This window comes from Lepidochelys kempii, chromosome 3 (genome assembly GCF_965140265.1).
Source record: "Lepidochelys kempii isolate rLepKem1 chromosome 3, rLepKem1.hap2, whole genome shotgun sequence".
Taxonomy (NCBI): domain Eukaryota; kingdom Metazoa; phylum Chordata; order Testudines; family Cheloniidae; genus Lepidochelys; species Lepidochelys kempii.
Genome location: NC_133258.1, coordinates 108,116,709 through 108,144,705, shown reverse-complemented (window position 1 = coordinate 108,144,705; position 27,997 = coordinate 108,116,709). Strand labels below are relative to the sequence as shown.

The 27,997-nt window shown below is 41.9% G+C and overlaps 1 protein-coding gene across 2 annotated transcripts in view; it reads right to left on the bottom strand.

The window, feature by feature from the left end:
• Positions 1–6,536: 6,536 nt before the first annotated feature.
• Positions 6,537–27,997, bottom strand: part of ADGRG6 (adhesion G protein-coupled receptor G6) — a 153,874-nt gene continuing 132,413 nt past the window's right edge. For both annotated transcript variants that reach the window (XM_073337489.1, XM_073337490.1), the window contains 6 exons: positions 27,479–27,747; positions 26,035–26,149; positions 24,574–24,857; positions 19,730–19,831; positions 16,115–16,267; positions 6,537–9,853 (listed from right to left, as the gene is read on the bottom strand). In XM_073337489.1, the coding sequence (XP_073193590.1) occupies positions 9,675–9,853; positions 16,115–16,267; positions 19,730–19,831; positions 24,574–24,857; positions 26,035–26,149; positions 27,479–27,747 (1,102 nt within the window). In that variant the 3' untranslated portion in view covers positions 6,537–9,674. The remainder of the gene's footprint in view (positions 9,854–16,114; positions 16,268–19,729; positions 19,832–24,573; positions 24,858–26,034; positions 26,150–27,478; positions 27,748–27,997) is intronic.

Genomic DNA, 27,997 nt, shown 5'->3' with positions numbered 1-27,997 from the left:
GTACTGGAACAAACTGGTGAACAAAGGATTTTTAGCTTGAAAGGATTCTTAGCTGAAAGCAGAACAGCAGTTGCTGGTCAATGGGATCCATTAGGTGTTAAAGAGATTCTGAAATTCCCATCACCTCCTCTTACTGCAAAAAGGGGAAAATGCAATGACCAGTGTCAGAAACCCCCCCCCCCAAGGTTTTTCTCCCCCACAAAGCTGTATGAACACATGCAGATAGGCCTCGACCCCCATATGTGCATGCACAAACCATTCACTTTATGCTGTGATGTAAGACTTTAGTAAATAATATAGAAGCTAGTAATCCTGATTTGAACCCTCCAACTAATATTTGCACCCAGGTTTATTTATGGAAGCATCTTGCTGAGGTTTTCTTGTCCTTTTTTTTTTAAACAGCTTTACACATAGTAATATGACACTGCCCTCTGCTGGAGGGATTTTATAATTGGAACCAGGCAGAGGAGAGAAGGAAAACACGCAGGAAATGTTTTTGTTTTTTCAAAATTGAGTTGTACAGTGTTTGGAAATGAAATTCTGTGAAGTACTGCACTGTGGGGACTATCAGAATCAGTCAATCAGCAGCTAAAGCACCGCACACTTCTGGACGCCCCTTCCCTCTCCCAAAATAATCTAATATTGAACGAGTAAAGAGTTGGCCAGCACTCCAAAGTAAAGCACTCAGCAGTCAAATTTCAGAACCATTTTGGTACAGGAAAGAATGTTGTGATTGTTAGTGATGGGGTATCTCCACGTGGAGAACCAGATCTATCAAAAAGAGTTCAGGCAACAGAATACAGGTGGGATCTGTGTGCACAGCCTCATTTGAGACTGGGTAAGACCTTTGAGACTGTAGGAGCAGCTGGGAAAAAAATCTGGATTGTATTTATTACTATTACTTGCTCTTTCCCCTGAATACCCCTTAATTTGCAGTGCTCTTTGGCTCCATTTCACTCATGTTCTGGATACAAAGAGCCAGATTTAGCAGTTGAACCAGGTTCATGGGTGCTTTGGGTTGCTGAAAAATCCTGTTATTATTGGGGTTACTCTGTACACCAAACCCTTTTGGGTCCAATAGCGTATCTGGTGTACCGTGTTTCAGCAGCAAGCACTTTAGGTGCTTCAGCTACGCCTTATTGGCAACAGTCCTGCTGGGTCCCAATAACCCCTACGACACATGACTAAGGGGAAGGTGTTTAATTGGGCTGGCAGGAAAGGGCGAAGGCTGCAAATACCTGAGCTACAAAGGCGTAAACAGTTACAGTTCAAAGTAAGCACTTGTGGTTCCTGTTTGGGTCACTGGGGCAGTCCAGTTCAGTCAGGGCTCTTCAGGCCTAGTGCCGGGGGTACCCTCTTCAGTCTAGTCTCCGTTGCAGCAAATAAACTTTTGCGGGTTTCCAAGCAAGGCTCAGTGACTCTCTTTGGGTGCCTTTGCACTGGCTCCTTGCCCAGCTGCCCCCACACAGACCTGCACCTAGCTGTGATGGCCGGCGCTCACAGCTTTTCCCATGTGTGACTCTGGCCTCAGTTCCTGGGGGTTCTCTCCAGCTCCTTGTTGCCATGTGGCTCCCACTCCCGAACAGAGCCTGGCCACTTCCTGACTCAGGACCTTTTCCCTTACCAGGCCAGGGGGAAAGTAAATGCAATGGGGAAGGAGCTGCCAGGAATTGTATTCCCTTCCTTTGCAGATGCATCACATTGCCCTCCTCTCTGAAAAAGGATATGTCCTCGCATCCAGCACTAGTGCATGTGGAAGTCTTGGTGCCAGCGGGGGCTTGGCACTTGCTTTACGGCCTCAGGTTTCCCTTATTTCTGAGTCCATTTATAGGTTCATTTCCACTCTGCGGGGCATGTTCTGTTGGCGGGGTGGACCCCCACCCCCAACAGTTCTGCCATGTCACCAGATTCAGTTCCCCCTTATAAACATATGCCTTACCAGGGCTTGGTCAAGCTTGATGGGCCTGGTCACCTCAGCCTGGTTCTCTTTACTGCCCTTTTCACTAACTAGGATTTTCTCAAGCACTGCTTGGGTCCTGCTGTGGCAAGTTGGTGATACTTACTGTTGGGTCAGGACCCAGGTCAGATTTGAGCCTGTTGTACTGTAGGATAAAACTGGTCCCACCTAGGATGGGAGATGCAGTGCCTATGACACCCGGCTGACCACCCTCAATGGCCCCTTGTACTTCAGTGGCAACTTGGCACACAAACCCTCTTCCTTCAGTACCATGTTTCAAAGGCAGGTGAAAGTAATCTTGTGCAGAGCCGTGCTCCACTGCAAGAGTGGGACTGATGGTTTTGGTAGTGGGGACTCTGACTTTCAGGGCTGAGCTTCCTTGACCGTGTGTGTCTGGATAGGGCACCATGAAACACTTCTTGTTACGCACAGCCTGTTGAAACTGGACACAGCATAAAGCAGAACTCTGGCAAACACCTTAAGCACTGAGGCCTAGATCCTCTTGGGGACTTACATGCTTTGAAAATTACTGGAATCCGCAAAGCCCGAGTTAGGCCTACTCTACACTTGTGGTGTTGTGTAGGGTCCATATAGCTACACAGCACACTGCAAGGCAAGCTGCCTCCCACCACCTGCTGCTGAAGCCTTTCCTTGCAGTACAGAAAGGCTCTGGAAGCAGGGAGACAGCGGCCACTACACTGCTGAAAATAGAAGTGGCGATGGGGAGGCACTGCTTGGGCATGTTAAGAGCTGTGTAGGGTGCATACCTAGTGTTCCGGCATGACTTTACTCACCTAAGCAGTGCCACCTCATCTACACTGCTACTTATACCCATGCTGGTATGGTGACATTGTGGCTGCTCTTAAGGCTTATTGCCTATGCCCCCCCCCCCCAAAAAAAAAAAATACTGGCAAAGTCGAGCGAAAAAGCCCATGTTGGTGGCATATGAAAAATTGGCTCCCTGGATTAGTTTATGTTGGATGGAAAAAAACTATCTATTTGTCCTAGACTATTCTGACTTCTCTGACGTAGCATTACTAGAAGCTACAGGTGATTGTGCACAGCAAATCTGTTTTTGCTACACATTATACCAATGTCTGACAATGAGTCTCAGTTTAGAGGACATGAGCTTAAGCAGCTTGCAGTGAAATACGGGTTGTGACATGTAACCACTAGGCCTCATTCTCTCAAGCCAATGGGTTGTGGAGAACAGTGTCAAAATAATGAAGTACCTACCAAAAAAGTCTGTGGAGTCAGACGCTGATCTCTTATTAGCACTGGTCGGTTACAGAACAGCACCCGTGGAACATGGGTTGTTAGCTGCCGACAGTTTGTTCAACAGAAAACAAGCTTGCCTGTGCTGCTAGAAACCTATGTCAGGGTCACTAGGGACCGGCACATGTATAAAGAGCTAGATAAGGCAAAACCAAAAAAACCCAATACGATTTGGGGTCCCAGGTGCTGTCATCACTGCATGCAAACTACGCCGTGCATCTCTCTATAAAGGAAACAAGGGCTGCAAAGAGCAGTGTTTGCGCTGTGATCGTAGGTGGGTGTCATCTCAGCGGGACACATGCCGCAGCGGAATAGGCTGCTACTCCAGATCATAGATGGGAGGGGCACGCACTGTGCTGGTTTGCCCAGGAGGGGCTCAGAAAAGCAAGAACCCCAGTGGGTAGTCTCTACCTACAGAGTGCAAGGCCTTGGCACAATCAGAACAAGTGGATTTGCTGCCTCCTGACACCAGGGGAACCCCACAGGTTCGACTGACCACATGGGGCATCTTGAAGACTAATTTGAACATTGCTAGCAAGTTTAGCTCTGAGGGTGGTTATAAGTATTTGTGATGGTGTTATATTACTGTGGCTTGGAAGGAAAGATGTGGTGGTGGGGACTGTAACTTTAGTGGAATTGCTTCCCAGAGAGTCTGAGTGAGGTACTGTCAAGCTGGTTACACACAGCCGCTGGGAACCGTCTAGCCATTGGGAACCATCTACAGCATTAAGCAGTTCTCTTGCAAGCATCTTAAGCACTGAATGTACCTTTGTACCAGTACAAGGGCATAGCCACTGGATTTGCAAACTATACTGACCAGGTGGCCAAAACCCGACTTGAGGGTGCATAGAAGAATACAGCTCGCCCTACAGGAGTAGTTGTCGTAATGGTCGTGAAGGAGCTTCATTGCTGTGTCACAAGCTGGCTGGGAATATTGTCTTCCCATCCCTGTGATAGCCACCCATGCAACGCCCTCTGCCTTGGCGGAGGCCATTTATTGTAGGAGCCATTTCCAGAGGATTAAAATTAAATAGCTCTTGGTATTTAATAAATAATAAGAAAATGAGGAGAAAAGGCCGCAGTACTTCAAGACACTCCAAAATGGCAGACCCCTGCATTTAAACAGAGCACCACTGAAGGCAGTGGCCTCCTTATGGGTGCAGGGGGGGTCCACCTACACAGAGCAAGATCAGGGCCTAAGGGGGGGGGAGTTTGCTGTATGAACATGACCCACCTCTTTCAGTGGCCTCATTGATAATACCTTTGCCCTTCCTCTCTACCTACCATATACATTTGGTTGTTGTGTAGTTCTAGGTGTAATGGAATGCTAAACTGTATAATAGTGTTCAGCCACAAGGTGGCAATGTGTGTAACATACCTTAAGCCAGTGGTCCCCAACTTCTCAGGGTGCCCCCCTTATCCACGTTCCCCACCTCCCCTGCCACCATGGAGCTGGGAGTGGGAGCAGAGCCCCAGCTGGGGGCCGAGGCTGGGGGTGGGAGTGGAGCTGCAGCCGGGCCGCAGTGTGCAGGGAGGCGAAGCTGAGGGCTAGAGCAGAGCTGGGGGCAGAGTGGGGCTAGGTGGCACTCCCTCCCCACCCCTGTGTGGGCTGGCCTGGGTCCCACCATGCTGTGCCCCCCCAAATGTTCCTTTGCCCCCTCCCAGGGGAGTGCATCCCAGGGAGTTTGGAGACCTCTGTCTTAAGCTCTCAAAAGCCATTCCTAGCAGTGCATTAAAGGATCTTATAGTGAACACATCTGGTATATTTCCCTGCAAGGAAGCTCTGTAGCCAGACCACAGAAGCCTGACCCCTGCCAGTAGCAACCCTGCAATCTACCAAGTACAAGGTGTAGATGATCCAAGGAGGTCTCACTGACTACTTCAAGTTTGTGTTCTCTTTAAAAAAAAAAAAAATCCTGTATCTACCACTCACTCAAGCCTGAGATGATTTTTTGTTAGTTGGTTGCCATGGAATGATTATGCTGCTTTGCTTAATTGACAGGTTGTACAAAATGCTGGCAAATGTTTGCAACTGCAAAATTTGCTTTAATTTGCTATAGAGCAAGGGTTCTCAACCTTTTTCTTTCTGAGGCCCGCCCAACATGCTATTAAAACTCCGCAGCCCACCTGTGCCACAATAACTGCTTTTCTGCATATCAAAGCCAGGGCCCTTGTTAAGGGCAAGCAGGGCAATTACCAAGGCCCCAGGGGATATTGTGAAACTAATTTGCTCAGGTTTCTGCTTCCGCCCCAGGGGCCGAGGCTTAGGGCCCCACACTTCAGCCCCATGCGGTGGGACTTTCGCTTTCTGCCCTGTGCCCCAGCAGGTCTAACACTGGTCCTGCTTGGTGGACGCCCTGAAATCTGCTCGTGGCCCCCCAGGAGGTCCCGGACCACTGGTTGAGAACCGCTGCTACAGAGCACGGCAAAGACACAAAGCAGCATTGCTCATGTCACTTTGCTTTATAATAAAACAAATCCCAATAACTATATTTCAGGATGAAAATAATGGTATTCTACTCAGTGTTCATGGGAATGTCAAAACATTTTTCTAAAAAATCCTCCTACTTTTTACTATATTGTAAGTGCATTTTCTCTGCTAAGGCTCACATATGGGGTCGTAGATGAAATACATTTCAGTGGCTTTCTGTGCTCTTTGCAGTTTAACATTAGAACTTTTGCATGTAAGCCATAGCAACGACTCGACTATTTTTATAGTATGATTTTGGTGAAGAGGTATGACAATTGGCTAAAATATTTTAGCAGTGATTAGTCAAAATACTAAACATTATGAGATTGTTTAAACCCTGCTAAGATATTGAAGTTATACTTAAGGGCCAAGTCCTGCCCCTAGAAACAAATGGAGATGAATAACTAACTACCTTGGTATAAATCAGAGTTTAAGATGATCTGTTTATAGTCATGTGAAAATACCATGCCAGCATATAGTATAGGATTTCTGCTTTTGTTCCCCTTTCAGTGTGTTAATATAACTGGGTTGCCATTAAATGAATGCCATTAAATGAATTCTCTTCAGTCATGCATTGGATTTGGCATTGAATTAATCGCAACAAGAAAAAAGGAATTCTGCAAAATACATTCCCGGCTGAAGTGGATTTATTCCCAGAGTTTTGGCTATGCAAACCCCAGTGCACATACTGAATAAGCAGCAGCTTATTTTCCAACATTCCACCAAACAATGTTTTCTCATTGAACTGTAAGAAAGAAAAAGTCATTATTAAAATATTTTAATTCTTTGTAACACTAATAACATGAATATTTATTTGAAAAATATTTCTTTCCACTTTAGTCCATCTTTAAATCAGTTACACTAACTTCCACTAACTAATATTTCAAATTACTGTCATTTTTCCCTCATATTGGTAAAAGATACAACTACAGTAAACTATTTCACAATTTTGGAAAAAGTATGAGAGATTATTCTTTCCCTCTCCTCCTATGATGAATCAGAAGCTTAAAATAACAAGGACAGAGATTATGGAGCTAACATATATGTTGACATATTTAACCTCACAAATAAATAAGTATATACAAGGGAGGTTGTTACATCAACAACAAAGTAGAGATTTTACATTGCAAAAGTGAGAGCATTCAAGAACATCTGACATAGACAGTTAAGGACTACTACATGGTAGTAAAAAAAAAGAGCAAATTCTTAATTTAGCAAAAATATAGGCAACTGTACATTAATCTGTTGGTTAGGTTACAGCTAGGCTTCAGCCAGGATACTTCTTTTACTTCATATTTTATTGAACGATTGTGTTTCATTAATTCCTCAATGTCCAGAAATATTTTCTTTTCCTTCTTGTCACTGTAGAACATCCTAGACAGGTAGAAATCTCACAGTAAGCTACTATCTGAAAACTATTATCTACTGCAGGAGGCAGGTGGGATGATAATATACAAGTTCTGTAAATGCTCACACATAAATTTTCCCTAAATTCTTTCCCTTGATAAAAGTATTTGACCAAATTCATCCCTAGTATAATTACATTTGAAGTCAATAGGGATGGATTTAGCTTATACAGTCATGAAAGGATTTTGCTCTAATATGAAAAAGGTTTGATCAGGTAATTTGTAGGACCTTTACTTCACAATAGTATTTCAGGATTGAATGTGATTAAAATATATTTCTCCCCTGGAGTGATCAAGGTATTTATAGTTAAGGATAATATTCCATTTGTGTGGGCACAGAATAAAATGATCTTTATAAACAAGTGGATGCAAAGAGCCCATAAAGGTACAAATCCAAATACCCTATTACTGAACATCTAATTGCTTCTTAACTGAGAATCAATAGCTGTATGACATCAGACCAGTGGTTTGTGGAAGTGTGATGAACAAAACTGATAGAAATTTTTAGGTAAAAATAATTTGATGAAAAAAGGTCTTTTGGGGAAAATGTTCTTCATTTTTTAAATTTTTTTTTTGAATTTTCATGGAAAAATCCCATTTTCTGGCCAGCTCTATTACTGACATTTTAAATGAAATGTGCATTTACAGGTGTTTCACAATTTGGCATGGGTTTCTACCAGGACTGGCTCGAGGCACCAGCAAAGCAAGCAGGTGCTTGGGGTGGCACATTTCCAGGGGTGGCATCCGGCCACCCTTTTTTGCGGGGGGCAGTTGCGCTCTTGGAGCTGCGCCACTTAGACGGGGCGAAGGCGCCGCACCCCTGGCCTCAGTGGGAAGGGGAAGCCCCAGCCCCGGGATGCTGAGCTGCCAGGGCCCAGCCGCTACCTGGGGAGGAGAGGGCGAGTCCGGCCGGGGCTGCGCCACCGCATCTAAGCACTGGCTGCTGCGCTGCCTTGTGCCACCCCTTATATCGGGGCTTGTCGGCGCGGCTGGGCGGGGGAGGGGGGAAAGCCCTTGCAGGCACTGGGAGAAGGGGACGTCACTCCCTCCGCTTCCAGCGCCGCCTGTGAGCCCCAGCCCCACCTGAGCTTGGGGTGGCAAAAAACCTAGAGCCGGCCCTGGTTTCTGCATATTTTCAAGAATAGTTGTACACTTTTGATAATAGGGTTAGAAATGGCCATATTGTGCCACGGCTTGGAAAAGTAAAGTATTTTATGTTCTTCTTTGTCTTCTGCACACACTTCTGTGCATAGCACAACGATACAGAACTCAGTTTACGTTGCTTGGTCATTGCATCTCAAACAGTACAGATCTATATTTAGTTTAATCAGCTGATGCCAGTGAAAGCTTGAAGCTATGGATGATGCAAGTCCACATGTAGATGCTGAATGCTATTGTGTAATGTAGTGTGACCTTGAGAGCCTTCACAAATTGCAATGTCATGTGACAGAAGTTCTCTGTACACGCAATATGGCCACAATATAGAAAATGGACAAGTTAACGTGTGGGCTTACAAGGGATCTGCAATGTATTGTAACTGATAAATTTATAGCACTATATGATTTACAAAGTGTGGGGTCCTTTGTAATATTTGCTATGAATGTACATGCTAACAACTACTATTTCACTTGACCAACATGAGCACTCTGCATGGGCTCACACAGACCAATGTGGGGGTTACAATGGGAGGTGCTGCTTTTTTGTACATCAATGAAACGTATGCCTCTGTGTAAAGTCTGGAATTAGGTTTTTTACTGATGTTGCACCAACTGAAACCACACACACAGGTATGGGCTTAAAATTTGCAGGAGGGTTCTCAGGGGCTTGCACACCCTTATCATGAGCAAATCCTGGTGCGCATGTATGTGATAAATGCTTTTCTGTGCACACAGATACAATGTGGTCCAGCGTATACAGAAACTAGTCTGTAAGCAATATTTAGATCCAATTTTCTTTGTGTGGTTAGCCCTGAAGATTTACTTATTCATTTGGTCAAAATAACCTTTGACACTGAAGTTAGGGTTTTCCTCACCTGTGGAAAACACTGTCAACAATGGACACCTAAACATCAAGAGTTTAGCAAATACAGTCAGGAAAATCCACATTTCTCATGAAGAAGAGTCTGACTAAGAAAGCTGCATCCAAGAGCTTGTGTGTACTGTGGGATACTTCTCCTGTTTTCTCTAACAGACCAAGTCTTCTACCCATTCAGATCTGACATTATTGAGAGATGGGCTTATGGAACTTCTTCAGTTTTGCAAATATACACATAGGATCACACCTAAATTAGCTGTCCCAATATCCTGTTGGCTGGCATACAGCTGATGTTTGAAAACAGTCTTTATTTCATGGTGGGAAAATGTCAGTATCAATACTAAATGACTGACTCTCTTAATGGTGAAAAAACCTTTTCTCGAGAAGAAGCTGTTAAGAGGATGACAATATACCATGGGAAAAATGACTACATCTGGTAATACAATTCTCCCCACTCAGTCTCCAAGTATTCCATTGTTTAGAATCTCCAGGCTTCGTGTTGTCTCTGTGGTTCAGAAGTTCAGAAGCCCAATCAGAACTTTGTGCTATGGCTGAATGTGTCTGACATCATGATATTTTTATAGAAGTTGTCTGAGTGAGCACTGCAGTACCCCTTGACTTTGTCAATAACCTGATGGACTGGGATGATTGGTGTCTGCTCTCCGTCCACTTGGGCAAATTTTGATGCGGGCTTGTCAACAAAAGTATTGTCTAGGAAGGGGAAAATAAACAGGAACAGGAAATTAGGCCTTTAAAAACAAGATCATTATTTACCAGATTTGTCACCTGCAGCCAATCCTCCTCTACATTACTTTAGGTAATTTATTTTTTCAATTATATTGCTCTGCTGATTTTTGATATAGCCAATCAATAGTTTGACATTATACCTTCTATGTTCTTTTCAGTTATACGCTATAGACTAAATTCTACACATTCTAACCTACATATCTGGAATCCTAGCCTCTCTGCTCAGTCCTTTCCTGAAACTATTCCCATATCACTCCTTTTGCTTATGCTGCAACTATATCAAGGCACAGTAGGATCCATTAGTTTATCTGCTGAAGATTCCAGCTACAGAACTCTCAAATTACAAAGGTTGTCTGGGTATTACAATATTACAGGATGGGGGTGATGCAAGCATTGCTTTGGTAACATTTGGTAAATAGTGCCCCACCCCACTGAATCAAATAATGAAATAGCTGAAAAATGCAAGTGAAAAGCATGTAATAGTATGATAAAATGTTTTCAAATAACAGTTAAACAGTTTTCAAATAACACAACAAAAACAAGCACAGAAAGCAGCAGCAGATGATTCCAAATAAAAATAGATGAGTAGATTTTAAAACTGGCCTGATTCTTACAATTGCATCTATTTGACTTCCTAGAACATGGAGAATACAAGGAGAGCTGAGGAGCTATGTTTGTGGTTTGTGGCACTAAATGGATGTGGAAAACTCGTATGTTTTCATGTTTCATGTGCTCTAAACTAAGAATGAAGCAGGAGATAAAAAGAAAGAAGACAGTTCACTCTTTGCCCCCCCCACCCCCTTTCACTTTCAAAAATCTACATCCCACTGTGTCTGATGATGTCAGTAATGCTTCTGATGACCACACCATACATTATTATCACCGTATACCCAAGCTGGTTTGAAGGGCATTTTACACAGAGGACACAGGAATATCTGAGTACTCAGGTATAAGGAGAAAGTATTTTGTTTCTGCTGTATGGATCATCATCGTTCTCCACGTTACCTGATACCGACTAAGGCTTATTCAAAGAGGGGCTTGAATATCTCCACAACTGCCACCTTTATCCCTGTAGCCTTCACTCATATAGCCTCCACTGTGGTACTTTTCTTCAAAGAAGACAAGCATCCACTTGTGCGGCTAACAGCATTGCAGTTCTGAGTCTGACCAGTAGGGAGAGCTCATGTAGTGAGCAATCATTACCTCCTCTTTTTAGACTGTATTTAATGAGTTCCACAATCTCTTCCAACCTGCTCTTTGGGATCAGAATTTCTCTTTTTAACCCAAGTCTGATATGACCCAACACAAAATTTGATAGCAAGATGAATGGCTGCATGAAACAATGCTCTCCACTGCTGGCACTTTAGTCAACCAGCTTAATACTGCTTATAGTAAAACCACCGTCAGATAGTTCTTCTGAAAAAGGTAATTTTATTTAAATCAGTGTATTTTATTATATTAATATTAGAATGTTTTATATAAAATATTATATAAAATAAATATGCTGCTTACCAATGAAAACAGAATGAAAATGCGGGTTTCAGAAAAGATTTAACAATGGTACCAAGCTATAGTTCTCATAAAGATTTGCAATATGAAATGCTGCTGCATTGCACGTAAAAGAGAAATGGATCGCATAGAAGAAAATCTAAACAGTTTCATTATGAACAAAAGAACAGGCAGTTTAAGAATGATATTTCTTCAAAGCGGGTGAAAATGGCTAATGAATTACCAGCAAATAACCCCTTGTACTACTGAAAATGGCTGGGTACTATGTGTTCTTTAATTTAATTTACTCACTAGCCAATAGTTTTACATTTTGAGGTTTTTCTATTTATTTTGTTTAAAAGGAGTTTAAAATGAGAATTCTTGTTTCCAGAGAAGACTGTTTCAGTACCCAAAAAATGATTATGCACATTCAAACAGCTTCATTAAACCTAACTCTCATTTTCCAAAACATTTTTTGTACTCTGTATACCTATCCAAAGCTCTCTGGAGTGAATGGGAGTCTTCTAGTTGAGTTAAACGGGCTTTGGATCAGACCCTATAGATGAAATCTTGGCCCACTGAAGTCAATGCGAGTTTTGCCATTGATATCTGTGGAGTTAGTATTTCAGCATATATGACCTTTCAGTGCTTCAGGTGACTGCTTTCTGTCAGTCCCATATCACAGCTGTGTCACATGATTCAGAAAACTCATGAAAATGGTTTCTTTTGTCGATTCTACTAAACAAATTCTCAACTTGAGTAGTAATACACAACAAAGTTTCTAGGCATATTTGAAAAATACGATCTGTCATTCAGATCTAATTTTGATGTAATTGAAAGATATTTAAAACCAATAGCTAGGAGATTGGCTTCTATAATGGCTATAGGCCCAAATAAAGAGACAATTTCTAGAACCCTGGCATTACCTTTCATACGTTCATTCCTTCTAGAAATGTACTGTGATATATCTAGCAATTCACCACATAACTTTTGACAGTGGGGTGTTTTTTTTGGGTCTTTTTGCTTTCAAATGCACTTTTTTTGTTTAAAATTAATGTTATTTTTCTTTATCAGGCATCACATGGTGAACATTAATACTGTGACAGTGTACGTTTTCTAGAAGGGTAATCTTTCAGATACCCCATGCTCCATGCAGAGTATAGACAACCAGAGTTTGAAGCATATTTGCCTTTTGAATTACAGCCAATCAGCTTCAATAACAAAAAGATGAATAGTGAAGCATAAGCAGTATTTCTGATTAGCAATAGTCCTTTTGGTGTCAATTAGGACTTCATGCACGTGATTCCCCCTCCACCCTGTTGAAATCATGCATTCAACAAAAATGATGCACACTTTACCTGGAATGTTCCACCTCTGCTGAGGAAATGCTCTTAGAAGACATTATCTATACCATAAACATATGAATGTCTGGGTCAATTCCAGGGATCAACAACCACGTTAACAGCTACCAAGACATACATCTATTACACTGTATACTAAAAATGGTTATAGATTCACCAAGATAACAATTTGAGTAGATTAGCTGTGCAAAAATCTGAACCAATTGGATAAAAAATAACTTCTGAATTTTTTTTTATGCCATGAAAACTTGTTTGAGAACCAATGTAGATATCTGAAAAAACTGGATCCAGCCAAAAGTACTTTACAGTGTCACCGGTAGAAAAAGTGAAATAAAATGTATATTTGAAATGGTCAAGGGAAAAGGAAATCACTATAATATTAAAAAGAATGCAGAATATTTTGGTGCTTCTATAATGTCCATTAAATTATTGCATTACCATCTATGACCCAATTCAGGAAAGTCCTGAAACTTGTAATTAAATCCATCCCTATCCAGGAAGCACTTAGTCACTTGCTTAGCTTTAAGCATATGATTAAGTGTTTTCCTGCGTGAAGATGCTTTTCTGAATTGGGCCTGAGGGGTTTGATTCATGGCCAGGGGTGATGGAGGTGCAATTGCAATATGAAGTGTACACAATACAGCTGTGCCTTTGAGGAGCTTCATTCGAAAGGGCATATCGTAATAGCACTATTTAGAGTTTCAATTAAGAGCGAGATTGTTTTAAATTCCAGCTCCTCTAGTATCCAGTGGAGGCTGCTCAGGAAATGTGTGGAGTCAGCTCATCTCTTGGGCCTTTGGCCACACCTTCACGGCTAGCCCTTTGTGGAAATAGTGGTGGTGGCAGGTTTGTTCTGCTGTAACTCCCCTTTTAATAGGATTTTTCTACCACCAAGGTCTTGCAGCCCAGGTGCCACTGGCAAAGTACATAAAACTCCATGACTAGTGTAGTTAACTCTCAATTAAAAACATATAAGTAGTTACTTGGGCATAAGAACCTAGCTTGAGTAATAAAAACATCCTGTAGAAATGTTCCCTTATATGGACAACATTCTCGGTTCATTTCAGAACCTCTCATCTGATGTCTCATCTCCCTGCATGCAGAGGCTCTGACTACTTTTAGTGGGGATATGCACAGGTAGGAAGAGCAGAATGTTGAGTCTTGATCTTCAATAAGGTTCTGAGCGGAGAGTTTTGCCTAAGGTTAAAAAATATTTAGTACCTGGTCTGATCATTATTCCAAAAAGATTGTCTCCCAGTTTATTTGAAGGTATAATACATTTGTTTGTTTTTTTATATTTTTGTTCTTCCTCTTTCTGCTTACATTTTATTATCTGGAGCCTTTTTTATTTCTCTTAATGCATGAATTCATTTTCTTTTAAGACTGCACTTTAGAAGCACTAAAAGTAGTGAAAACGCATGATCAGGCATGCTCTAATTGCTAATGTTCTACAAAGGCCCTAATTTACCAAAGCATTTAAGTATGTATTTAATTTTAAGTATGTTTTTGTCTTTAAGCACAGGCTTGCTGTGATCCAACAGAAAATAAGTGTTGATATAAAACTGCTGCATAGGACTCTAACGTCTCAGCTGTCATTAGCATAAATGGAATTGTATGTCACCAGTACCACAAACTGAACTGAGAACGTGCTGTGGATTGAACCACAGAGAGATATACGTGACTCTATAACATATAAAATTTGACACATCTACAGTATGGTCAGCAGGGAACAAGAGAATGTAACCAGGTACTATCTGCTGAGTTGGCATTGCTGTAGTGTCATAATAGCAGCACGCTTACTGAAATAAACCAAACACTATGAAAGCCGACGTGGGGAGGAAACGCCTTTTATATGGTAAAGACAGCTGGAAATAGGGGCGGGGAGCACTCTGCACAAGGGGATGGGCTGCATGGCTGGTCAGTGTTAAGCAGTGTGAGCTAATGGGTTTGGCAGTGGCAGTCACAAGTGCTAGGATTTGGTTCTGAAGACTGTGAGTGTTAGAGGCACAAAGCCAGCAGAAAGCCTGGTGTGAGCAGGACCATGAGGGGAAATGGATGGACAAGGCTTCTGGGAGCCAGAGTTCACTGAACAGGCACATTGGAGGAATTCTGATCCAGGGAATTTCTTTCTGTTGTTTGTTTCCACTGTGTTTAGGGAAACAGGACTTTGTGTAGATTCTTTGTAAGCAAATAAGATTACACCAATAAAATACCTGACTCGTATTAACGTCTCATAATTGAAACAATCCTGCAAGGCCTGGAATACTGGGTAACTGCTCAGACCAAAGAGGCAACATAAACGTTTGAAAAACTGGATCTAACCAGCCAGCTATAGTCCACCTGAATGAACCACATGACAAGGAGAAGGAAAAGCAGGAAGGTAATTCCTGGTACTAAGCCACATCGCCTGTTCAGACTGTGGGCAAAATTCACCTCTCCAAACCATACAGTGAAACTTGACGCTGATGCTCTGTTCTCCATATTTGTGCAGAGCTTCAGCTGATGTCAGTAGGAGATCTACACATGAAAGAGACTGGAGTATCAGATGTGGGACTAGTCTCGTGAATCTGTGAAGTGTATTTAGTATTATAAGAAGTCTGAAAGTTCCTTCTAGTCATTTCATTTAAGCCAAGTCTGTATTTTTGAAATTATTCATAAAGGAGATGATGATTTCAAGGAGTGAATCTAACAGATTTTTTTAAAATATTCCTAGAATAAGTACATGATTATTTTGTGTGAATGGAATATAGAGATATAGATGGTCCCTTTTATTACACACATGACATCTGAACAGCTATGTAGTAACTACTGTATGCTATTTGTAAAAGGTGGAAAACAGTGTATATTTTTTAACACAGTACGATCAAACCTCCAAATTACTACATTTACTGACAAAGGGACAAATGGAAGTTAAATGGCAGGCAGCTTGTTCCAGTAGTCAGTAGCCTGGAGTGGAGCTCAGAAGATAGGGGCTCTATCCCAACTCTGCTTCTAGCCTGCTGTGTGACTGTGGGAAAGTTGCATCACCTCTCTGTGCCTCTGTTTCTGTAACATGGGCTACTATTACCTACCTACCTTTTAAATCTTTGGGTAAAAGTGCTATGTAAGAGCTAAGTAGTTTTATTAAATATACTTTTTATATCACAATAAAATTCCAAGGTTAGATATTTACCATGGTTGGTGACTCTTGCCTCATGACAGCCCTTAACTAAAGAAAAAAACGTTTTTTTAAAATGCTCAGTTGACTTCTACTCAGTGATGTCTTTTATACATGAAGGTAACACAAGTCACTGACATACCTATTGTGCAAAGTAAACAGTCACAATTTGAAGCACCATACCAGAAAGATCTCTTTGATGTACGAGAAATGACCCACCTGTATGGCTGTTTCTTTTGAAGTATGTATTTGAAGTGGATTTAGATTTGGATGTCAGGTAGGTTGAGTTGGAACCAATAGAACTGGAGGACAAGGATTTCCCAAGATTGTCTGAGCTTTTCTTTATAATATTAGTTGCTGTCTTGCTCCAGTCTGAAAATGAATAGGCATTTTTTAAAAATCATTCATTTCTATTAGCACTAAAGTCCTGCTTCTCTCAAGATTTAATTTCCAAGCATCAGAAGCACTTTTTACATTACTTATAACAAAGTGGTCTGCTCTAGTTCTTGTCTGGTGGCATTTTTTTGTTATTTAGAAGGCAGGACTATTTCAAGATGCTTTACTTTGTTATTAAGGATGACATTAAAGAACAGCAGTTGATATTTCCACTTTCTAGATAGGGTTAAAACTAATTGATGGTCAGAGGTGGTGTATTTCTGAGTTGCCCAAAGATGCTCAACCCCCGATCCGCCCCAGGCCCCTCCCCCACTCCACCCCTTCCCCCAAGCTCCCACCCGCCTCTTCCCACTCCTGCCCCACTTTTCCCCCTCCCCTGAGCATGCCCTGCCCTCACTTGTCCCCTTTCCCCCAAATGCCTCCTGTATGCCACTGAACAGCTGATCGCGGTAGGTGGGAGGCACGGGGAGGAGAGGGAGGAGCTGATTGAGGGGGCTGCCGGTGGGTGCTGAGCACCCTTATTTTTTTGCTGGAGCACCCGTGGCATCGGTGCCTCTGTTGATGGGGTAGTCGAAATGGCATTGCCAAACTTCTTATAAAATTAACAACAACTACTATTCTTTATTTGTATTCTGGTAATGCCAAAAGAGCCCAGTAAGGGATTGGGACCCTGTAGTGACAGTTTTGGGTGCACGAGGAATAAACAGTGGGGTACCTACTCTTTTTTTTATGATTAAAAAGAACAATGCAAAGAAATGTGGCTCACAAGCACAGATAACCAATGGTTATCTCCATAATTTTAAATCTTAGACTGTGAGTTCTGTAGGGCAAGGACTGTGAGGAAGGTCCATCAAGAATGGAGTGGGAAGAACCAAGGTGACTTTTTGCCACCTTTGCACTCTTGCAATTCTGGATCTGTGTGGCTGGATTCTAATTTACACCTGGCTAGACATTCCAGCAGCAAGAGATTGTTGGGATCTGAGGTTGCCCTGGCCACACCCTCTGTGCTGAGGGATCCAGGAGAAAGGGTGTATGAGGGCTATTACTATGGCTACTCCATGCAGGGATTCCCCTTCTAAAGAGGAATCATAAGGGGCTGGACCTGTTAGATCTAAGGCTGCTTTGTACTGCTGAATTTGGACCCTGGGTTCTCCTATATATGTGTACAGTACCTAACCCATTGATATAATAATAATATACCTTTGAATGGAATAACTTTAAATGATCTAATTTGCATCTAATTTAGATTGTTGCTAAACTAAGCTTTTTTTACAACTGAAACAAACAATCGCTCCCTCAGTCATTCCCTCCTCCCCCAAATTCGGACAAAAAGTTACTTCGTGATTAAATGTTGTTAGAATATTGACATTCCGAACCTCACAATGTATGTTTCAAAATTAGTACATACAGGAGTAAATTTAACAGCTAATTTTACAAAACATATTGCAACACATACCTGCATGTAAGGTTAGTTTCAAATCCTTGTTCCTTTTGTGGTTCTTACTATTATAATGTATTCTTCTGGGAGAAAAGTAATCCACATGAAGAGGGGCCCAAACAAAGAACTATGTACCACTTAAATCTTTAATGCTTGGTTTATGTAAGCAGCAGGACTTTATCTTGACTCTTTGCACTAGGGTGAATTTTACTATTTTTGTGATGCTAACCATGACAACATGCAGATTTTTGATCAGATCGTGTTCTAAGGTTCATTTAAATCTGATCATGTTTTTAAATCTTATTTGATTTAAGTTGCAGTGGGGGAGGTTTAGATTGGATATTAGGAAAAACTTTTTCACTAAGAGGGTGGTGAAACACTGGAATGCGTTACCTAGGGAGGTGGTAGAATCTCCTTCCTTAGAGGTTTTTAAGGTCAGGCTTGACAAAGCCCTGGCTGGGATGATTTAACTGGGAATTGGTCCTGCTTCGAGCAGGGGGTTGGACTAGATGACCTTCTGGGGTCCCTTCCAACCCTGATATTCTATGATTCTATGATTTATACTCTACTCTTCCAGCTGCTAATGGTGTCATGCTGACCCTCCTTAACAAACCAGCCAGCAGTGAAGAGTTGGTAAGCATAAAAAGTAATTATGCCACATAAAGTACTACCCCTGAAGTCCTTGAATGCTTCAAACTTTTATTGCTATCCTCCCCAAAGGCTGCCAAGAGCAGTGTAAAAATCTGGAAATAATTTGGTCCATCTGCAGTTGCCAGTTCATGATTTACAAGGCATGCGTGTTGGAAACTGAATGCATGAAATAATCTGGATGCCTGATCAGAATTAATGTATCTTTCCTAGTTTGTGTTAACTTTGATTTCATGAGTCAGGATTTCTTAATATGAAATGACAATATAAGATTCATCACAGCTTACAGTGAGAATGCCTCACCTGTTGGCATTAAAGTAATTAGGACAAAATGGTATTACACTAAATTGCCCAAGGCCATGGAGTCACACACAATGCCAATTTACACCAGCCAAGGCTCTGACCGTTGGTTTGTGAGTAAGTATCATATGGTCAAAAGTGTAAGCATCCACATTGCTGCAACTCACTTCAAATCTTTAGGTCAGACAGTGGATTTATGGTTTACATAGAAAAAATATGATTTCTGAGAGTATATCAAACTGTGGCATGTTAATGTGACTTCAATGGAGCAATGCTGATTTACACTAGCTGAGGAGTTGGGCCAATATTATCAACACATTGGGAAGTGGCCTTTGTGCCTGCGGAAGGCCCAGAGCAATAGGTGTTTGCTATGGGGAGCAGCAGCAGCGAGTTCCCACAAGGGAACCTCACATTCCCTGCCACTTTGAGATCCTGTTTGTAGGAAGGGACATCAGTTTCTGAGTGTGCTCAAGCCTCTTTCACTCTGCCCCTGGTAAATCTCTTCTGGGTACTGTGGTTTCTATGGCAATAGTACTGAGGGGGAAAGAGCTAGGATGCACACAGGACACATGTGAGGTTGAAAGATCCCTGCCTCAGCAGTTCAGCATATGGCTCTTGTGAAGCACCTCCAATATTCCCTCCACATTAGTCTGATAGCCCACAGGATCACTTGGCCTTGCACAAGCCCCTCATACATAGGGAAAAGGGGCCAGATTTGACCCTCTGAATCCTTATTTAAACAATGAATCACTGTTGCTGTAAAACAAAAGGGACTTCCAAAGCCATGCTCACAGCATTGCAAAATTTACCAGCTGGCTTCACTGGAAAACTTCAAGGGAGGACTGGAGACTTTTTTGTGGAGCGCTCTCTGAAGAGTCCCTAGGCAATCATTATTACAGTCATAGGCTAATAATAATCATGTTCCTTACTCTTTCCACATCTGTGGCCTAAATTGTGTTAAATACAAGAGACCAAAGCAGTGCACCTGGCCTTTTCCAGTCTACTGCTGCATCTCAGAAGTGGAGACATGAAATAGGCATGCTGTTTTTCACCTGAGTTGTCTGCCAATCGGAATCTGCCACAGCAGAGATGTCTCCTCCATTGTTTCTGCACATTCTCTTTCATAGCACAGTGGAATACAAATATAAATAAACCTGCAAGCAAATGGACAAATCAGAATTTTATTTGTATAAAATCTTAATGTTGCAAACATTCTGAATACCACTATGAACTGGTCCTCGTCATCAACCTGCGTCACTGAGGTGTACAAGGTAAAAGATGCTCGAGTCACTGAATGCTTAGCCATCCTCTAGGTTTTACACAACCATGACTTTCATTGACTTGAAAGAGCATTCATTTGGCGCTCATAAACACTGCAAGATAAAGACCTCCAAAGCCAAGTACAGCAAATATTCTACGCTGAGGGAGATTTTTCCTGTTTAACACCTAGTATTCCAGATCTACAGGGCCAACTTTTTAAATATTGGAGACTGGAAGTCTCTGCACCAATAAAGTGCACAAGAAAGATCATCACTATTTGCATAAATATTTACTGACTATTAGTGTGAAAATGGGGAAAATACATTTGTAAATTACTATGGAGGTGCCCACCGAGCCATTTCTGCCTGGTTTGTGCATACACTTGTTGTAAATGTGCCTACACAGGCAGGTGCACACATCTGTAAGCAGCATTTTTTTGCATGCAGATCTACAGCCACCAATTTTCAGAATGCAGTCCTGTGTTGCTAAGAAGCTTGTCATTTGGGTTAATGGTACAACTGTAATAGTTCCACAGAGATACTCCAGTGCTAATTTTGAAAGCAGAAATAGGAATTATAACATGAGCCTGGCCTTCACGGGTAGGCGTTAGTTGTGGAATCTTCCATCTCTCTCTGGCTTGGCATGTGCTTGCTTCATTCTCATTAACTGAGGCAGAGCCAAGGCTGAACCTGAGGGCAAAATTCTAATGCCAGATCCCTAAATGATTATATCTGTAAAATGATTTAAGTGAGATCTATTGTGGGCCTAAATGCTTAACTGGTGTTCTTTGGAGATTCGTCTGTTTCCTAAACATGCTTAACTCCGTGTGCTCATGTCTACTGGGATTTAGAGGGTGGAACAACAAGACAGTTTGGGGTTTGGAAAATATTGTCTGAATCATTAAAAAAATCATTACTAGCAAACATCTCAGTACCTGGGCACTGGTGTACTTTGGCATGTACAATTGGGCATGGACCTGGGTCTCTACCCTAAAACATTGCCCAAACTGAGCTCAGTGAGGACTGAAACCTGCTTGCTTTGTTATCTTCTGGTGATGGCTGAATAATGAAAAATGTTGCTTGCAAATTATTTGATACTTGACAAAAAAAAATGGTAAGAACTAAAATTCAGGAAGTACAAAACCAATTAAAATCCTAACTACTGAGCTTGTGAAGGCCTTACAAATGGAACGATGGCACTTCTAATGGTCTTTCTTTATGCAAAACAGTAACTTTTGGATACTGCATCTGATCAATTCCGAAATATGAAAGAAAGATCTAGAGACAAGGTGGGAGAGGGTATCTTTCACTGGACCAATTTCTGTTGGTGAGAGAGACAATTACCTCACCCACCTTATCTCTCTAAGATCCTGGGACTCACAGAGCTGCAGCTACACTGCACACAAGCAAAGTTCTAGGCATCAGCTGGCAGAACTCTGTTTTTCCATTTTCTGATTTTCTGCAATAAGTGTGTGTGTGTCTGGGGGGGAGGAATACAGAGAGCATCTGAATTTGATTAGCACAGCCACAGTTGCAGTCACCTTTGCAGTCGTCTATAGATCAAATAACTGGCTGATGTCACCCATTAACTCCTTCCAGCATAACAATACCCCATCTCATCTCAGCCCCTCCTCACAAGGAGTTTGACATGTTTACTCCCTGCATGACTTATCACGTGGTGAGAAAAAGACAAATAACTAGGGGTGTGTTAGGAGTGGGGGCTGGGAGAAATAGGAGTGTGTACACAGCCTCTGGCATGGGAAGGGACAATGGGGGACCCTAGTAGGGGGGGAGGAATAGGGGGCACAAAGAACCCTGATGTGTGGGGGATATTGGGGACCCCTGCTATGCGGGGAAGAGGGAATGGGGGCACACACAGAGATCCTGTCATGGGTGTGGGGAATTGGAGACCCTAGTATTAGGAAGGGGAGAAGGGCTGCACACAACCCCCAGCTGGAACAGCTCAGGGAAGTTGCAAGAAGGCCCTGGAATGGAGGGGGATGGGAGGATGGCACACAGGGAGCTTTTGGGATGGAATGGAGGGATGCAAGGAATCACTAGTATGTAAATAAGATCCATGAAATGCGCAACCCTCTAGTACATAAAGTTTGTTACTGCATCAGAGCCTAAATGCAAATACAACACTTTATACATTACTTGCCCCTTTCTATTACTTAAAGTATGTGCTTCCCTTCAAGCACCTGAATAACCCCACTGAAATCAACAGGATTTCTCACATACTGCAAGTTAAGCTTGGATGTAAGTGCATTGCTGAGCGCATTGGGAACTTAATGCAGAGCTGGGCAAACTATGGCCCACGTGCCACATCCGGCCCATAGGACCCTCCTGCCCCGCCCCTGAGCTCCTAGCCTGGGAGGCTAGCCCCCGACCCCTCCCCTGCAGCCTCAGCATGCTGCGCCGCCGGCACAATGCTCTGGGTGGCAGGGCAGCGCAGTTGCAGAGTTGCAGCCTGATCCAGTGCTCTGGGTGGCGCGGCTGTAGTGCTCCAGACAGCACGGTAAGGGGGCAGGGGTGGTTGGATAGAGGGCAGGGGAGTTGGGGTGTGGGGGTGTGGGTAGGGGTCGGAGCGGTCAGAGGGCAGGGAACAGGGGGGTTGGATGGGGCAGGGGTCCCAGGGGACAGTCAGGAAGGAGGGTGGGGGTTGGATGGGGTGGTGGTGGGCAGTCAGGGGCAGGGGTTCTAGGGGCGGTCAAGGGACAGGGAGCAGGTGGTGGTGGATGGGGTCGGAGTCCTGGGGGAGGCTGTCAGGGGGCGAGAAGCGGTGGGGTCGGATAGGAGGCGGGGGCCAGGCCACACGTGGCTGTTTGGGGAGACACAGCCTCCCCTAACCGGCCCTCCATACAATTTTGGAAACCCAATGTGGCTCTCAGGCCAAAAAGTTTGCCTGCCCCTGCCTTAATGTATCCCTTTGATGGTACCCTAAAGCCCACAAGTTAATAGACGTCCCCTACTCCATCTGCAGGAAGTGCTTTTCTGTGTATTTTAATGGCTTGTTCTGTGCACTATAGATGACTCCAACAATGGGGCTTACACCAGTTCCCTGGAGAGACTATCCCACAATCTAGTGCATCTTACTTTTAGGAAATATTTCCTGATATATATTTTAAATTCTCCATTGCTCAGTTTCACCTCATTACTCCTAGGTGCATGTCTCCAGCCTCAACAATTTTTGTTAATCTTTTCTGAATTTCCTCAGCTTTATCCACTCTTTCTAGTGTGGAGATGCCCAGAAATATAAGTAATATTCTAGTTCCAGACAGGCTGGTATTTTATACAGGATTATCATCTCCCTGCTTCATGATGTGATGCCTCTGTACAGACAGTCTCGGAGTTAAAATGCTGGCATCTTCCACCACCATACTGCATTACAAGCTCATGTTTAATTTGCTACCTGCTTTCATTCCTTGGGTTTCCCTTCCCCTTTTTTCTTTTGACATTACTGCTTTTAAAGTATGCCTCTCCCACTGAAAAAGATTCCTCAGAGGTTCTGAACTAGCGCTCAGTCCTGCAGGACCATTGTACATAAAACCCTACTGAAGGCAATGTGAATTCTGTTCACAGAGCACTTGCTGAATCAGACCCTTAACTTACTTTTTTTTTTTTCAATCTCATTTTATGTTCTTCCACTATGCTTCCAATCTCTCTAGACCCTGTGTATTACTCATTGATACATTACAGCAAATACTTCTTTATTCTTATCAGAAGTAAATCATATCAGAATCTGGGGAGAAAAAATATTTAAAACACCAAATATTTCCTTGGGAGGAAAAATATTTAAAACACCAGATTCAAACACCTTTTGGACATTTTGACTCACATTTTACCAATATTATTTTCTTCCCACGAAAGCTTAGTAAATCTCTTACAGCAGTAAATTTGTTTCATCTGTAGCAGACAGAATGAAATCGCACAGAACAAATGCTTTTCTGTGAAGGAAAGATATTTTGCTGACCTTTGGAAAAATTTGTTTTTATCTCCATATTTATTTGTTGGTGGGATGATATGCTCTCTATTAATGACATCCTTATTGATTTTTTTTTGTGGGGCAGAGGATTCTTATGCTGGGTGGTTTATGCACAAATTTGCTTGAATTTAAATTATTTTAAATATCAGTGGAATAATTCTATAATTTATCCTGTACAATGACTTGATTACAACTTACAGCATTTTCCATAACTGAAGGATACATTATGCTGGAAATATAACCCCCCCAGATCTTCAATAAAGGAAAGAGACCTGAACAGAATGCTGTAATCACTAGCGTTACTTTCAACTATGAGCAATAGCAAAAGCAGGGCTGGTCGACTTGAAGAACTTTGCAAGCATTAATTAATTAAGCCTTACAACATCCATGTGAGGTAGGCCTCCTTGTTTTACAGATTGGAAGTGAGACACAGAGAGAATTAAGAAAAGGAGTACTTGTGGCACCTTAGAGACTAACAAATTTATTTGAGCATAAGAATTAAGTGTCCCATGTTTACGCAGTGAATTAGTACCAAAGACAGATCCTAAGAAACCTGGTTTCGAGTCCCCTGGTCAAACCACTAGAAGCACTCCCTTGCATAACATCAGCAGCTAAATCCTTGCTTTGTTTACTGAAATTGAATTAATCTTACCTTGCAATGAATTGAATATTGCGAAGAGGTACATGAAAGGGAGATTTAAGGGCCCCCAGGCAAAAAAGGCAAAACCCCATGTCATGCCCAACAGGAAGGTCAGGCTGACCATGCTACGAAGATTCCTTAGGACCTCTTCCCGCAGGGTCCGATTGCTTCTTTTCCCATTCCTCCCGCAGATCTGCACCATCACCACCACGAACATGGCTATGTTCATAAGAAACATAATTCCAAAGTAACCAGCACAAGTCACATAAAAGACAACCTTATCCTTGATCCAGCAGCTGTTTTTAAGAACAAAACAAAAAACAGTCATTCTTAGATACTAAAAACTATGCTCCTCTTTAGTTATTTAAATCGTTACATGTAAAACTAATCTACATCTGTCTCCATTGCTGTATTGATAAGATTTCCCCTGTGGAACAACCCAAACTTTGACCATTTTATTTCTTTACACAGGGTGAAGCTCTGGGGCATCTGTGAGTAACTAAGGAACACACTGGTATCTTGCCAGGTACCTGAGCGATGTACCTACTATATATAAAATTCATGTTTACCATATAGATGTAGCCTGTGGGAACTACAGTCCCACCATGCAATGCTCTACACATAATCTGAAGTGACTTCAGGATCAAGATAGAACATTGTATATTGGTGTAACAAACTAGCAGCATACACATGCTCACAGCTCTCAGATAGTACTGAAATGGGACCACCAGCATAAAAACTCAGCTCTCTACTACTTGATCTTAAGAAAGTAGCACGGTGGGTGGTCTTTGGGGCTAGCCACTAGACAATCATGATCACAGGCACTGGGCCAGGGATCAGTTGCGCCTATGTTGCTCATTCTTTTAGCTGCAAATGGCTGCCTGAGAGAACTGGAATGCTTAACATGAAGTTTTAATGAGAAGATATAATGGTGGTTTTTTTTTTTCAATGTGCTGTTTTATCAGGCAAGACTTGATAATATATATAGTCAGTGAGAAAATAAGCTTCTCTGAGATTGTTTGGAATGTCTACATAAAAATGTGGAAGACAGAAGTGCTAGGTAGCTTACATTGTGAAAAGGCTGTTTCATTTACAAAGGAAACATGATTATTAAGCAACCTCTTCCTCCCTTCCCCCCAACCAATCTTTCGTTTCCATCAAAAAGTGAAAAATTTAAGACAAAACCAAACACAGTATTTTTTTTTTTGTGAAACAGCAAAGCTATGAGTTATTCACTTTTAGCGAATAGGGATATTTTTTACATGGCTTTTGGTAATATAGGATTGATTCTGATTTTCTCATAGCTTTTAGAAGGCTTCAGAAGCAAACAATTTAGAAGATAATGATCACACCTTTTTCTTGTTCTTTATCTACAAACTTTATGAGACCATTGATGAGTGCCAGTTTGGCCACTCCCAAATTCTTTGCAAAATGCAAACACAGAACTGTAACAGATTTTTAAAAATTACTTACAAATCATCTCCTCCTTGCTCTTTAGCACCTCTGCCATATAAATCTTTGCCATAAACACGACTTGCATTTGTATTTGTGCTTGCTAATACAATTGTGACCACTAGAGCTGGTAAACCTGTAATACAAGAGAAAGCTATTGTATTTTTGTTTTCAAAACCCAAAGCATCTGAAACTCCCAGACAAAGCTGCATTATTGATAATCAAAAGAACTGAAAATGTTTGCGTTAGCGTAGAGTATCTTGAGGTAGCCATATAACTCCAGATCTGTCCATGACACACCACAGCATGGAAGAACAGCATGAAATAAATGATTTCTCACAAATCTCCATCTAAGGATCTCAAAGTGCTTTACAAGCATTAACAAATTAAGGGATAAATATTATTATTACACATGGGGAAAGTAAAGTAAAAATGTTCAACCCTGATTACTTAAAGTTAGGCTCCCAAATCCATATATAGGCATGTAACTTAAAACAGTCTGATTTTTAGAGGTGCCGAGTACTAACTAACTAAGTTCTGTTGAAATCAGCGGGAGCTACAAGTGCACAATCCCTTTAAAAACTGGCCCTCTTTTATTCCTTCAGCTACAATGTAAAGCTGTGCAGTTTGTATTTTTACAAAACTCTATATGCTCTATCTAGACCCCTACATAAACAGAAGTTCTATATACTTTTTTCTATATAATATTAAGTGAATGTAGTGCTTGAGAAAGGTGCTGGACTGACAGCTATACTGAAGCCCTCTGTCCTCAGAGATACAGCACAAGCAGCATCAGTGTAAGTCTCTCATACTATGCTGTTTATGTGTCTCATCCCTGTGTTGGAGAAATTACTCCTAAGGGTCAGTTTCACTGACCATTCAATCCTTGTCCTCTCTGCTGAGACTATATGGAACCTACCAAATAGGAACTGGATTGTGATCACCACAATGTTCATGAGGCTAATGATTTTGTGTTGCTCTGTATTATTTTGAACACAACAGATGCATTCAGGCAGCATGTCTGGCAGAAGCCAAAGGGCCCTGCTATAAAAAAAAAAATGAAGAAAAGCCTTCTTAGTTATTTTTCAGAAATACATTATACTTGTGGTTGAGGCACTGGACAGAGGCTCAGTAAATCTTGGTTTGATTCCTTTCGACTTTTCATTTAACAATTTAGTGAAGTTTACTAAAACAAACAAAAAAGTACAAAACATAAAAAAACCTGGAAAAATTTCATTTCATTTTGGCTTAAACATTTTGTTCAACGTGAAATTCCTCCCCCCTTGAATTTTGCAGTTTTGCCACTGAACTAAAAAAATCAGTTATCAACTCAGCTCTAATGTTTATCGAGTGCCTAGCACAATGGGGTTATAACCTCACTTGGAGCCTCTTGGTACTGCTGGAATGCATAATAATACGTAATTTAAATATACAGTATCTAAGAAATACATCTTCTCACACATACCCCAGCCAACAATGCAAAATTTCAGTATGTATCGCCGTATGTAGGTGTTGAACACTTTTACTAGAGCAATGTACATGTGGACTGCTTCCAGTCCCATCCAGGTAAAGGTGGCCAGAAGGAAAAAGTGCAAAAGGGCAGCAACAGCTATGCAGAGGCCTTCTATGTTGAATGATGCTATCCAACCATCCAGCAGGAAGACCAGGTTGAGAAAGAGCAAGGCTGTGCTCAAGTTCATTAAGATTTTGGAGGGGTAATCTCTTCGTAACTTCCTAGAGAGACAAAAACAGAGACATATGTTAAGTAGCCAAAATGTACTGAGATATTTATAGCAGCTGTGGTTACTAATTTACAAAGGAAATAAGGAGCAGGGGTCTCTTCTTGATAAAAAACTGACGTAGCAATAAGGCATGTTGGTATGGACTTTAATGGTCTTTTGTTGAAATCCTCTGTTGCATTTCTTAGGCAGAAAGTCACAGCTATTCCTGATCAATGGCTCATTAACAAATGACCTTACTGTCA